We start from the raw sequence: 13,393 nt of genomic DNA on the forward strand, positions 1-13,393 counted from the left end.
GTCCATTCTTTATAGATTCCATCAGCTTCTCATCCTTATTGTCAAGGAAATGTATCATTCGAACTTTCCATTGCAGGTACTCTTCGACAGCAAGAACCGGAGGCTTAGAGTCAGATCCAATGTTTAGCATATCTTTTGACATCTTTAAGACTTGAAATGATCTTTTTCAGAAAATATTTGACTAGAACTGGATTTGAAAAACTCTAACAAATAATATTCTTGACTCTTAAAAAACTTAACAAAAATCTCTTATCGGACAAATGATCAAGAGATATCCGGACAAAGAGTGAATTAAAAGAATGCTATCCATACAAGGTAAATCACTTATCGGACAAAAGAATAAGCACAATCCGGACAAGTGAAAAAGAAAGGTATTTGGACAAGTGAAAAAGAATGTTATCCAGACAAATGAATATCTGGACAAGGAATAAGAATGCTATCCGGCCAAGATTGAATGTTATAGATCAAGGGATTGTTATCGGACAACAAAGGTACTTCTCCGGTCAACAAAGAAGTACTTCACCGGACAACAAACAATCTCACTTCATCGGACAAAGAGGTGTCCGATGAGATGAGCTATCCAGACTAGGATGTATCCAATGAGAATACTTGGACCAAATTGAATCAATGAAGTCAAGGTATCCGGACACAATATAATCAATAAGAACAAACAACCAAGAAAAGCTTATCCGATGAGCAATCAATACAACGATATCAGACAAAACTAATCCGGTCAAAGATCAAACAATGATCAAATCAAAAAATATCTAAGTCTCAAGAAATGACCGATGAAAAGGACACTTTTACATACAAATTCAATGTCCGGTGAGTTAAGCCTTATCGGACGATGAATGTTCAACGTCTGGATAGTATACCAGTTAACTCTAGAATTCAAAAATCACTCGAAATGATCCAAAAATTGCAATATGATGCAATTAAGCAACACATATTAGTTCGCAATTAGTGCAAAAACAGAATTACAATACCAAATGCAACAAAAATGAATCAAATAGGTTCAATTTGATCAAAAATGACCGAGAACAGAAATCAATATGTTCAAACCAAAAATTAAGAATTCAAGCACATAATTGATCAAATCTAATCCAGTCAATATGATGTAGCTCTGATACCAATTGTGATCCCAGATTCAAGTCTAATCCAATCAATTCATAACAAGATTAAGAACATAAAGATGATTTCAATATGTCGGCAAGCATTTTATTCACAAATTGTTGAGTACACTTGTTCTTGATACAAACTGCTTTGATGCTATGAATGAATCTAAATCTGTCAATCACTAACTAACAACAAACTACCAAACTGCTATTTATAGCAGCCCCTAAAAATTGAAAGACAATCAACTTCTATAAAAAGAAACAACACCTAATTATTAAAGCATATAAAATATTTTAACACCGGGACTTGAATACAACATTTTTGTTCCAACAACATCAGAAGTTTTAAAAAAGAAAGAACGTTAGAGACAACTTTTCCTTAGGATAATTATGGTTGTGAAATAGCTTGGTAAATATTCCTTACATAGAGGATGTAATGAAAAATGGTAATATTTTGGGATTAGTTGAAATATTTGGAGAATCTAATTTGATAATTCAAGATCATGTGTTCAAAGTAAGAAAATTGCCTCATTATCTTGGTCACAATATTCAAAATGAGTTAGTTTCTCTTTTACCTCATAATGTTAAAAGTTATGTCATAAAAATTATTGAGGCTAAAAATTTTCTGTAATTCTTGACTATGTATCGGATGTGAGTCATGAAGAGCAAATGAGTTTAATAATACGATTATAAATATGTCTAGTAATAAAATAAAAATAGAAGAGTATTTTATAGAACTTTAGATGTTATACGTCTTGTTTAAGATTGTTCAATAGATTATTGTACGTATTTAAATCTCTTGACCTTAGTGTTGATGATGTGAAGGCACAACACTATGTCAATGGTTCTAACATGAAGGGAAAACAACAAGGGATATAAAATTGATTTCTTGAAAATAATCCAAAAGCAATATATATGTCATGTGTTTGTCATAAATCTTGGTATTGGTGATATGGCTCATTCTTGTGTTAAGTTGTATAATCTTTTACACTTGTGCAACACATGTACACATTATTTTCTAGTTTTACAAAAAAGATAGAAGGTGTTACTTTATAATTTTTCAAAGATAGTTGTAACATCTTTATGCAACACATGTTGCGAGTAAAGAGTGTTAAGGCAATTAGATTTCAAACTCCTCAAATAAGATCGGTTTTTACTTGAATTATCATGTGATTATGGCAAGTGGGTGTGGGAAAGTGAGGCCGAAAGTTTGGCAACTGATATTGAAATTTTGAGTTTTTAGTTGGTATGATTATTTGGTATGATATTTTATTTGCAATAAGCACTATTAATGGAATTTTCTAAATTTGGAATTTTCTCTGGTTTTCTTTATTTTAAACAACAATATAGAAAATTCTTTGGAGTACCATTGAGAATAATAACCCCATTTTCTCTATTTTAAATAATCTGTTAGAGATGCTCTGATTCAATCAACTTGATATCCGTTGTAATTGCATTATATTGTATTTCGATCTTGCAAGGTAACTTGCCTTCCTATCAAAATCATGTTAAAACTTAAAAGACAAAAAATTCTCAACTTGGATCTCTTTGACATATTTATAAACACAAATTCATTTAACTTCAAAACAAAATAGACATCCAAAACTTTGACCTCAATTCAACCGACAAATACAGACTAGGCGTTATACCTTCTCCCCATATGTTGTCATCTAGCGTATCCTCCGATGACTTTCACGAATGTCGTCTCCCGGAATCATAGGATTAGTCGAGGTGCACACTAAAACTTCCAACTCCCATTTGAACCGGATGCGACAAAATCAACACTCTCAATGTTATACATTAAAATATAGCGAATTCCATTGAAATGGTCAAAAGCCATGGCCATCCAACAATGACACCGAAAGAACCATTTCAGAATCACAATGCAAATAGATAGATAAAATGCTATGAGATTAGGATGAAGATGAAAACAAGTTTGAAACATGCAAATCTTTTCAAGCTCCAAACTATGAGTTAACAGACAACTTAAGTTTATAGTATATGAAATTACTTGCCTTTACAAGTTCCACAAGCTCCTTTGCTTCATCAATGGCTGCCTCCTTGACTAATCCATCCACAACTCCCTGCAAATTTAGTCTACCAACATTCATCTCCGGAAGCAAACCCGCTTTGCTCAACTCAAATCCAAATCGGTGATCGCCCTTTTTAGATGCAAATGGGATGATTATCCTAAATGTTACCGAATCAGGAACAATCTCATTTGCTACCATTTCAGTGTACCAACGTTTGACTGCAACCAAATCATCCTCCTTAACAAATCCATGGATCAGACCGTTATAAGTATACACATCCGGGTTCACCCCTTTGGTCTTCATCTCATCCAGCAATCCAATAGCTTATGTAATTCGATTAGCAACAATCAATCCTCGCAACTTTGCATTATATGTTCTCACATCAGGATCAAGATTCTTGCTTTTCATCACATCCCATATTTTATCAGCATCCAATATGTTACCCTTTCCGTATAATGCATCCAGAATGGTATTGTATGTATATACATTACATTCAAATCCGTTTTTCTCCATCTCATCCGCCATTTGTAAAGCTGAATCAATGGCATCTATCTCACAGAAAGCTTTAACTACAACGTTGTAAGAAACATCGTCCAGCTCAATGGATAACTCCTCACGTAGCTCATGGAACAATTCAGACATCTTATCCAATCTTTTCGAATTGACACAAGCTGTGAGACGTTGGCAGACAAAACAGTGCGTGGACAATTTAGTTCAGGCATTTCGTCGAACAACTTGCGTGCGTGATCAAACATTCTTGATTTCCCATATAGAGAGATCAGTCGAACAACGAATGCTTCCTTGGTCATATCCGTTTTGTATCTCTTTTGGTGTTCAAGTATTTCTTCAATGTAGGCATGTTGTTTGGCGCGTGCAAGGTGGGAGACGGCGTCGTCATAGTACTTATAACTGTAACGGAAAGGTCCCGTGTTCGAGGTTCTCTTAAATGTATCAATGAACATTTTGAGGTTTGCTAATGAAGTTGTTAACTGTGACATGGGTAAGGGCTCAAAAGACAAATTTTCTGTCTTGGATCGCGAAACGACGGTGCCGCCAGCGGCGGCTGTAGTCGATGTGGAGCTGGCGGGGGATTTTTTCGGCCTTTTTGTTTTCTCTTTTATTATTTTCTTGGTGGTGGATACAGCAGTGCCAGTAGCGGTGCCCGTGGCGGTTGCGGTGGCGGTGCTGTTCTTGAAGAGGCCGTGAAGACGGTTGTAAGCGGCGGAAGACATTTTTTTGTGAAAGAGGTTTCTAGTGACATAGGAAGGGTTTATACGGAGGGTTAAGCAATTTTACTTTTCTGCCTCCAGTTTATGTAATTTCAAATTAAGCCCCTTTATTATGATTAAGTTCACCAATAGACCCTCATATTTCTAAGGATTAGCGGCATAGTCGATGTATTTAGTTACGATATTTTACTATATTTTAACGTTTTAAAGCCTGTATTTGGTACATGTTACTAGACTAGACTAGATAAAACTTAATGTTTCATGTTTGACATAATATACGACAAGATAAAATTTTGTTGTTTCATGTTTGACGTAATATTAGACGAGATGAAAACTCAATATTCCACGTTTGGCACGACATGGGACGGGAATTTGATGTGACAATAAAAAGTTCTTTTTTGTCCTACCAAAACAGACAGAATAAGATGCGACAAGGACGGAACAAAACTAAAAAATTACCATTTTATTCTCATTTCATATTAACTCTAATATGATATTTGGTTTCACATTCACCACCACCCATCACCGCTACCACGAGCACCACTAACCATATGATGACAAATACATGTCGTGCTTTGTTTGACAGACTAAACTAATTGGTGAAAAATGCATCGACGATGGCTTATCTAGATAACAAAATGAACCCATTTTACATGAATCGACGGTGAGATGGGTTTTTAATTTTCCTTCTGATTTATTTTCTATTTAAGTATGATATCATTATTATGGTCAATTATGATAATGAGTAGCAATTTGTTAATTCGTGAAGATAAGCAATTAGCTATTTGGAAGCCTAGATACAAAATCGTTTAGGCATTTCGATTTTATAGCAACTTAACAACGTTGATCATGAATCAATTTTTGGTTTATGGTATGAAATTGCGTGATCCGGTTAAAATCGACTGAAGTTTATTCGTTCACTGGCTAGAATAGGTAGTTTATCTCATTATTACGTTGTTATTGAGCTAATTGCTTACTAAATAGGGAAAGAATCGATTTAAATGTTGTTTTGCACTTTTGATTATCGAGAAATTAAGGATAAATTGATCATTAAAGCTTGTTAATGATCAAAACGAATTGAAATAACTAGGATGTCATATACTTTGTCGATCAATAACTAATGAAATTGGGCATGATGAATATCATAATTGAATGATTAATTTTGTGTTAGGTAGAATTATAGGATCAACCACAAGTGTAATCAATAAACAACGATTCGAATGAAGTCAATATGATAGAACTCCAAATCAGATCAAGAGTCGTAAGTAGCATAATGAATACAAATCACATGCCCCAAAACATCATATCCCTTCCTGTCTACCAATCAACGTCTGACACATCATCATGAATAAAGATAAATGTATATTAAAAAAGATAATGATTGATGGGACATGGAATTTGGGGAACGTAATTTATGGGTAATACTATATACACCCCTTTTCATGTTAGAATCGGGTCAAATCATAATTGGACCCACCCCCTAATTTATATTCATAGCGAAAAATAGATTAATCAGAACCAAAATTGCCTTAAAAATTCCTGTTGAAAAGAGTATCTTCTAAAATTCTCATACAGGGCTAATTTCAAGAAAATAAATCTGTCATATTATTCTAGCATAATGAATAAAATGGTTGTAGCTAGTAGTAGTATTCAACTAACAATAAATTTTCAACCAGGAGTCTGAATACAGTTCTCACATGTATATATTCATCCAGATGAGAATTTTACAAAATCTAACCTCTTGACTGAATTGACATGGCTAAACAGATTTGCCACCAAGTCTCTTCTTTCTCAAAATAAGGACTACCAGCCTGCAGAACAAGCATTATAGTTTATAGGAGCTAAGATCACCAATTGTGCCTTTAAAATGTGGTTAAAACACTCTAATAAGTTTCCCATTTAATCCAGTAGTAACACAAAAGAACACTTCACTTTTTAGCACCAAGAGACCATTTTTCTCAACATCGTCAAAGTTGTTGTAAAATATTTTCGGTTTCAAGACCTAGACCTTTTGGTGATGCATTTGCAAGCAACTTCCTGAAATGGAATTGAAAAACCAAACCAACCCAAGTGTAGCCACCCGGAGATAAGTTCTGGGGCGTAAGATGTAAGCAAACCTGACCTCTATCCCGAGAGAGAGAGAGAGAGAGAGGGATTGTTTCCACGAAGACCCCCAACTTGTAAAAAAGATTTAGCATAAGATATAGAAAGCACAAAAATAAGCCACATAATTGAATAAAAATAGTTTTAATAATAATAATAATAATAATTACTTTGAAATAGAACAAATAGTGAAATATTTCTTCTGAACACTCAAGTATATGTGATCACAAGTCGGGTCTTCACAAAAAACAGTCGATCTGCGTAAATCAAATCTTACCACCTCTAGGTGGGATATATTGGGTTCTTTTGGTTTGATTTACTTAAGTATATGGGTTCCTATGAACAAGTAGAAAAAGAGGGCAAGAATTACCATGGTTTCATGTGGAGGGTGATTCTGAAGAAGCAGCCTCTTGCTTTGCTCTTCTCTGCTCAGGAGGAGGTCCATCCCTCTGTCTTACATACCTTTTACTCTCATATTTCGATTGTTTGCGTGGCTTCGGCTGATAAGTAGGATATTGGCAAGGAATTATTTCTCCGTTCACATACTTGTCACCTAAGAATTACAAACAAAAGCATCAATATATCAATAGACAATTACGTCTTTTTTCCCAACTTTGTGGGCCCATAATAAATTCTAAAAGACCATGTTCATTAACTTTTTCGCCAAGGTTTTCCTTTCATTGCTCATATAAATAAAAACTTGTATATAAAAAAAAGGGAAATTAAATGAATCACCTCCATAGTCCTTATTCTTCACATCTATGTATGAATCAGGCAAAACCCAAAGTACTCCAGGTAGTCCTACATATATAAGAAGCAAGTAGGCAATTTGGTACCCAGTTTTTCCATCAAAATCGTTGAAATTGATAGCTGATTGGTATTCACTTACCCTTGAATTTTTCAGATGTTTCTTCAGATACAGTGCACTGGAATCCCGTGTATGTGGTAGTGCTAAAAGCATACATGTTCTTCTTTGCTTCTTCCATGCTGACATTCACAATTTTAGTAGAATTATGAAAGCTCTAATAATTTCATCATCGCAAACAAGTTAATATCCGTTTACTTTTAGAAATTAAACCAGCCAGATTTAAATGCCCACAAGGTCTTTTACAATATGGAAAGAGGTTCAATGAAGAGCAACAAAAGTTGTCAGTTTGACAATACAACCACTGACCAGCATGGATTCATGAGATGGTTTCCTTACGAGCAGTTAGCCTAGATAACATATATGTTCTTTCAAATTATAGAGATTATAATATGATAGCCAGCAAAGGAAGTTATTTAAATTATAGACAGAAAGAGAAATTATAGTCAAAATGATCATATACTCATGATGCAAATGAAGAGAAAAACATACGAAAGAAATTCAAGTATCTGTCTAACATCTATATAGATGATGAATAATTGAAAATAGAGTCAGATGAATCATTTCATTACTACACAAGCATGCCGTACATGACAAGCATACCATAGCTATTGCTATATTTGAATTTAAATTTTCTTCTCAGGACAAACTTCCCAAACATACAGATGACTAACATTTGGAGGTTCTTACCTATTTTACAGAAACCAGCAGAGAAAATAATACCAGCTTTAAGCAAATCAACAAGCAAGGCTTCATTCTACTTGGACACAATCATTCTTGCACGTATATCATAAAACTGTTCCTTGTCGAGGGCGTCGTATCCCAGGGGTTCTACTAATACAAGTACTGCTATAACTATAGGGGGAGAAGTGAGAACTAGCTAGACCATATTTACTTTTCTATAGGCTCCGACCCTTACTGCCCAACCTGACAGCGGACAAGAAAACAACTCTACCAAAAACATGCCTTTTCCCAGCTGCGAGAAGAGTGAAAAAGCAATAAATACCACTAGGTCTCAATCTCCAATCGGTGCATAGGTTGGCTCATTAGGGGGTTCCAATTGGTGCTTAGATCAGGTGCAATGTAGGTTCATTGTGGCTTTCACAGTAGTATAGTACAATTGAAATCAAGAGGATGGATGGGTGCATTGAGTTGCCTAATACCCAAGTGCTTGGGGTTTCACAAGTACAGGCCCAATCTAAGGGGATGTTTGGTTGGTTTTCCATTAAGTCCTGTATGGATAAAGCTGATTGTGTGGATCAATCTATCTATATGGATTGTGAGGATTTTTCATAGATGGAAGGAGCCTGTTTTTTTAATTGGGAGGGGCAGGTTCTGAAAAAACTTGACTTTCTGCATAAAGCTCCCCCTAGAAGCTTACCGAATAAGCCGCTTTCTATATCATTAAGCCACTATCAAACAGTCATTTACAGCTGACTGAATAAGTTGTGAGTCCGATTAAGCTCAGTAAGCTACTAACAAACAAGCCTTAAGTATTAGTGGCTAAAATGATTGGCAGAGCAGGCTCAAAGCTTCGTTTGTTTATCGTGGTTCAATTTGGCTTCTCTACCATCTGTACTAGATTGAGGTTCAAACTAGGTGTTTTCGGTTCACTTTGTTTTCTCCCCTCCAACATCTCTCCGGTGAATGTGTTTAAATTGCATGGTGGTTCCTACAGTCCCGAGGGCTCGGTCTCATTTGACTAGGTTATTTACCACTCACTGGTATCAGTTGATGACTCTAATTGTTTATCTCTAAATTGGTTGTGGATCTCAATCACGGTCAAGCAAGGGTTTTTATCAGTTTTATGGATTTTTGGGGTGGACTGTTCTGGGTAGCTCATGATTTTCAATCAAATGTCAATGTATCATTCACAATTGTATCATCTACAATCTTTAACCTTGTCAAAGAGTGCTCAATAGATACATCCTCTTTCACCAAAAAGAACAAAGCAATTCAAAACCGGCATGAAATAATAGCTGTGATTCACAGAAAGATTAAGCCCAAATATGTACATAAATGGTTTTAAGGTCCTTAATTTGTCAGGATTCATTCTAACAATTCACCAGTGATTCGATCATTTTCAAGGTTATAGCATCTAAATTAAACAATACTTTAACAAACACTAGTATTCCCATATTCCAGTTAGACATAACTACAACCACCTCCTGTGCAAGATCGAATGTGATACAACATCGTTAGAAGCACATAATTCAAACAGAACACAAAAATTCAACCAACTAAAATATAAATGCCAACCCACACCAGGTGTTAATGCTCTTATAAAATGCTAGATTATTGAAATTTAAGTAAAACCCCGCACCTGCCAAGAACAGTGGCAAGCGTATTAAGGTAAGTCTCAATCATCTGCTCCCTCGTCGGAGCAGGATCTTTGGGAAACTCCATCACAATCAACCAATGATTGTAATCACATCCAGGCAACATTATCGTCTCCCTGGGTTCACTACTACTGCTCCTCCTCGACGAGTAATCCCCATCCACTGCCGCCTTTGTTCGGTGGGTCCGAAGCCGGATTGAGTTCGGAATGGTTCGGGTGAAAATGGGTTTTAGGGATTGAGAATGGATAAAAGGTAGGTTAGAAGTGACGATTGAAGAGGGTTTTGAGGTAGGGGTTAGGGTTTTAGAGAGGAGGGAGAAATTGAGAGTAGCCATTGGAGGTGTGACCAAATGAAACCGAGACGGATAAGGGTGAAGAGCAAACAGAATGTGGTATTTAAATGCGGGAAAGATTTGGGCCTTCAAGATTGGGCTATAAAATCTTGTAATAACCAAACGTATAAGTGGAAGTTTGGTTCGTCGAAATCCGTCGGAATCTTGTGAAATTAGAATAGTTAATTTTGTTGACCAAATTCCATTTCAATGTTTGGTTACCTATGTAATGGAATTGAATTCCAACCATTCCTCGTTTAAGGATTTCACCATTCCTTCGTAAAATTGATGGAATTGAAATCCATTTCATCCAAAATGGTGTAAAAGACAAAAATACCCTCTTCCAGTTTCATCATCTGCTTAACGATTTATGCTTGCTTCCCGTTTCATCTTATCGATTATTGTTGTTGCTTCCAGTTTCTGCTTAATGATTTTTGTTTGCTTCCCGTTTCTGCTTATCGATTACTATTGTTGCTTCCAGTTTCTACTTAACGATTTTTGCTTATCTGTTGCTTCCAATTTATGCTTAACGATTTTTGTTTGCTTTCCATTTCTGCTTATCGATTATTGTTGTTGTTTCCAGTTCATGCTTAACAATTTCTACTTATTTGATTCATAACGATTTCTCCATTGCCTATCGTTTACCACATCGATTTCTACTTAACGATTTCTCCGACACATGTCATTTACCAAATCGATTTCTGCTTAACGATTTATCCAGAGAAGAAGACATTTCTTTTCCAAATCGATTTCTGATTATTGTCGTTTTACCAAATCGATTACTGATTCGAGAGAAGCCTATCGTTTTGTCAGAAATAAAAAAATAGAAGAAGAAACCCTAAAAACAAGACTGCATCTTCATTTATATATATATATATATATATATATATATATATATATTAAATAGTTTTGTAATAAAAAAATTGATGCAACAAAAATTGAATACAAAATCTATTGAAAATATCGATATTTACACGTTTATGTCTATATATGATTTCATAAATGGTAAACATTTTTTTCCTCATTAAATGTTAATTTTATTGCTATTCGTAATTAAAAAAATTAAATTTAAAATTTTTTTTATCAAAGAAATGGTATTTTTTGTCATTTTTCATCATTTCATTCTAATTCTGTTGCAAACCAAACAGGCAGATTCCAATTCAATTAAACATATTACATTTCATTCCTACCAAACAAACACTTGGTCAAACCTGATAACAATCCATTTCAGTTCCTTCCAGATTCAAATTCTTTTGACAGATTCCATTCCTTCATAAATTATTCTACAAACCAAACGTCCCCTAAGAGTTGATGAATCACTTAAGATGTTGTTGGATTTCTCCTATAGGAATTGATCCCACATAGGAAATAAATGAGAAAAGCATAGTTTATAAGGCTAAGATCATAAGCCTTATCAAAATCAACTAAAGCCTTTGGATTGGGCTTTAGTTTGGCATATATATTGATGGTCAAAGATAGGTCCTTGGGCTTTGGGGCTCTTGAGCTCTCGTGACCGTCACGGCTATGGCCGAACCAGACCAAACGACGCACTGTTTCTGAATAGTCGTGTCTGTTCGCGTGCGGTGGTTTTTTAACCGCCAGATAACTACCGAGACTATATATATATGTGTGTGTGTGTGTGTGTGTGTGTGTGTGCTATATCTCTTCATTCGACTACAACTTTCATTTTCCTGTACGATTTCCCTTTTCGATTCCATCTTCCCCCTCAAGAACATTCATCGATTCGATGGGGTTGACTTGACGTGCATCAAATCAACTGGGTAGTTGTATCCTCTAGACGACGTCCGTACCGAGCACGATTGGGGACGAAATTTCGTCTTAGGACACTGCAATTCGCAGGCCTCTATCCTTTTATTCTTGTTCAATTCTACGTTCAGCATCGGATAAGGTACACGATTTATAAACTTCAAGTATTTTGGTCATTGCTTTTGTTGTTATTTTTGTTATTTTGTGATTTGTTGTCGATTAGTCATAACAATTTCCAAGTGTTATTTTGTAAAATGGATTCTATTTCGCTTTGGATTGCCTCTTTCCAATAAGGAGCTTCAGAAGAATCCATATATGCCTTATAAGTTAGAGGTTCTCCTTCTATATTAAAGGTCACATAGTCTGGTCGAAAGTCTTTAGCCACTTTTCCACGTTTACTTCTCCGAGGTTCTACATCATGTTGAACTTGAGAGGTACCTTCATCTCCTTGAATAGTACTTTGGTCTAACTCATTGTGAGGTTCACCGTCTTCATTCCCTCTTTTCCTTCGATTAGAGATTCTCTTTTCCTTATCCTTATATGGGAATATGTCTTCAAAGAATTATGCTTCCGTAGATTCAATTATGGTATTTGTGTGAATATCCTCTACTTGGGACCTATATACCAAGAATCTGTAAGTTGCACTGTTCTTGGAGAGGCCAAGATAGATGCAATCCACAGTCTTTGGTCCTTTTAGGTAGAGGTATTTGTACTTTGGCTAACCAACCCCACACTTTCATCCTTTTGTTGGAAGGCAATTTGCCTTTCCATAGTTTGTAGGGAGATTGACTAATTTTCTTATGCGAAATCTTATTTAAGATCATGTTTGCAGTCAAACAGGTTTCACCCATATATTATGAGGAGCCCCAGAAGTGATCAACATTGAGTTGATCATATTCTTCAAAGTTCTGTTTTTCCGCTCGGCTACCCCATTTTGTTGAGGGGTATAAGGAGTCATCGTTTGATGTACAATACCATGTAAGGAACAAAATTCAGCAAATTCATGAGATTCATACTCTCCTCCTCGGTCAGACCTTAGAATTTTGATTCTTTTTTCAAGTTGGTTTTCAACTTCGGCTTTATAGATTTTAAAGGGAAAGAGCTTGAACTCACCAATGTGCTACATGTGTCGGATATGAGCAAGAACCTGATCTCGAGTCCTATGTTGAGCAACAAAGGATTTAAAATTGTATTCGAGTCGGATAAATTTCTAGTCACTAAGGGTGGGGTGTATGTGGGTAAGGGCTACTTGTCTGAGGGGCTCTTTAAGTTGTCCATTGTAAATATCACAAACTATGATGTATATATGAATAAAACCGCAAGCTCTAGCACTGCTTCTACTTATATGGTTGACTCGTCAAATTTGTGGCATACTCGGTTAGATCATGTCAATTTCCGTCCTTACAAAGGATGACGAATCTTGGCATGTTACCTAAGTGTTCAATGAACAAAATAACTAAATGTGAGACTTGTGTAGAATCAAACATGTCATCCCCACAAATCAGTCGAAAAATCTAACCAAGTACTTGGTCTAATACATACCGATTTGTGTGATTTTAAGTCAACTCCAACTCGAGGGGGGAAAGAACTACTATATCTCATTTATTGATG

General features: G+C 35.6%; 2 protein-coding genes across 2 annotated transcripts; both read right to left on the reverse strand.

Moving 5' to 3' along the window:
* Positions 1-3,472: 3,472 nt before the first annotated feature.
* LOC112523775 (pentatricopeptide repeat-containing protein At3g13150-like) lies at positions 3,473-4,380 on the reverse strand. Its single transcript, XM_025133455.1, has 2 exons — positions 3,789-4,380; positions 3,473-3,717 (listed from the first exon to the last, which is right to left on the reverse strand). Exons 1-2 carry the CDS (start codon positions 4,378-4,380, stop codon positions 3,473-3,475), a joined length of 837 nt encoding a protein of 278 aa, XP_024989223.1.
* Positions 4,381-5,958: 1,578 nt separating this feature from the next.
* On the reverse strand, positions 5,959-10,050 carry LOC112523321 (DAG protein, chloroplastic). Its single transcript, XM_025132874.1, has 5 exons — positions 9,669-10,050; positions 7,370-7,467; positions 7,216-7,281; positions 6,851-7,033; positions 5,959-6,188 (listed from the first exon to the last, which is right to left on the reverse strand). Exons 1-4 carry the CDS (start codon positions 10,016-10,018, stop codon positions 6,858-6,860), a joined length of 690 nt encoding a protein of 229 aa, XP_024988642.1. The 5' UTR covers positions 10,019-10,050; the 3' UTR covers positions 5,959-6,188; positions 6,851-6,857.
* Between the last annotated feature and the right edge of the window lie 3,343 nt (positions 10,051-13,393).

This window comes from Cynara cardunculus (genome assembly GCF_001531365.2).
Source record: "Cynara cardunculus var. scolymus isolate 2C chromosome LG 12, CcrdV1, whole genome shotgun sequence".
Classification (NCBI taxonomy): Eukaryota; Viridiplantae; Streptophyta; class Magnoliopsida; order Asterales; family Asteraceae; genus Cynara; species Cynara cardunculus.

Bases quoted from the DNA above. Each gene is read 5' to 3' on its own strand.
- LOC112523321 (XM_025132874.1), bottom strand. From the start codon at position 10,018: ATGGCTACTCTCAATTTCTCCCTCCTCTCTAAAACCCTAACCCCTACC. The intron at 7,282-7,369 runs GTAAGTGAATAC...TTATATATGTAG, and splicing joins AACATCTGAAAAATTCAAGG to GACTACCTGGAGTACTTTGG. The intron at 7,034-7,215 runs GTGATTCATTTA...TGTAATTCTTAG, and splicing joins GAAGAATAAGGACTATGGAG to GTGACAAGTATGTGAACGGA.
- LOC112523775 (XM_025133455.1), bottom strand. From the start codon at position 4,380: ATGTCTTCCGCCGCTTACAACCGTCTTCACGGCCTCTTCAAGAACAGC. The intron at 3,718-3,788 runs GTCTGAATTGTT...ACAACGTTGTAG, and splicing joins TCGAAAAGATTGGATAAGAT to TTAAAGCTTTCTGTGAGATA.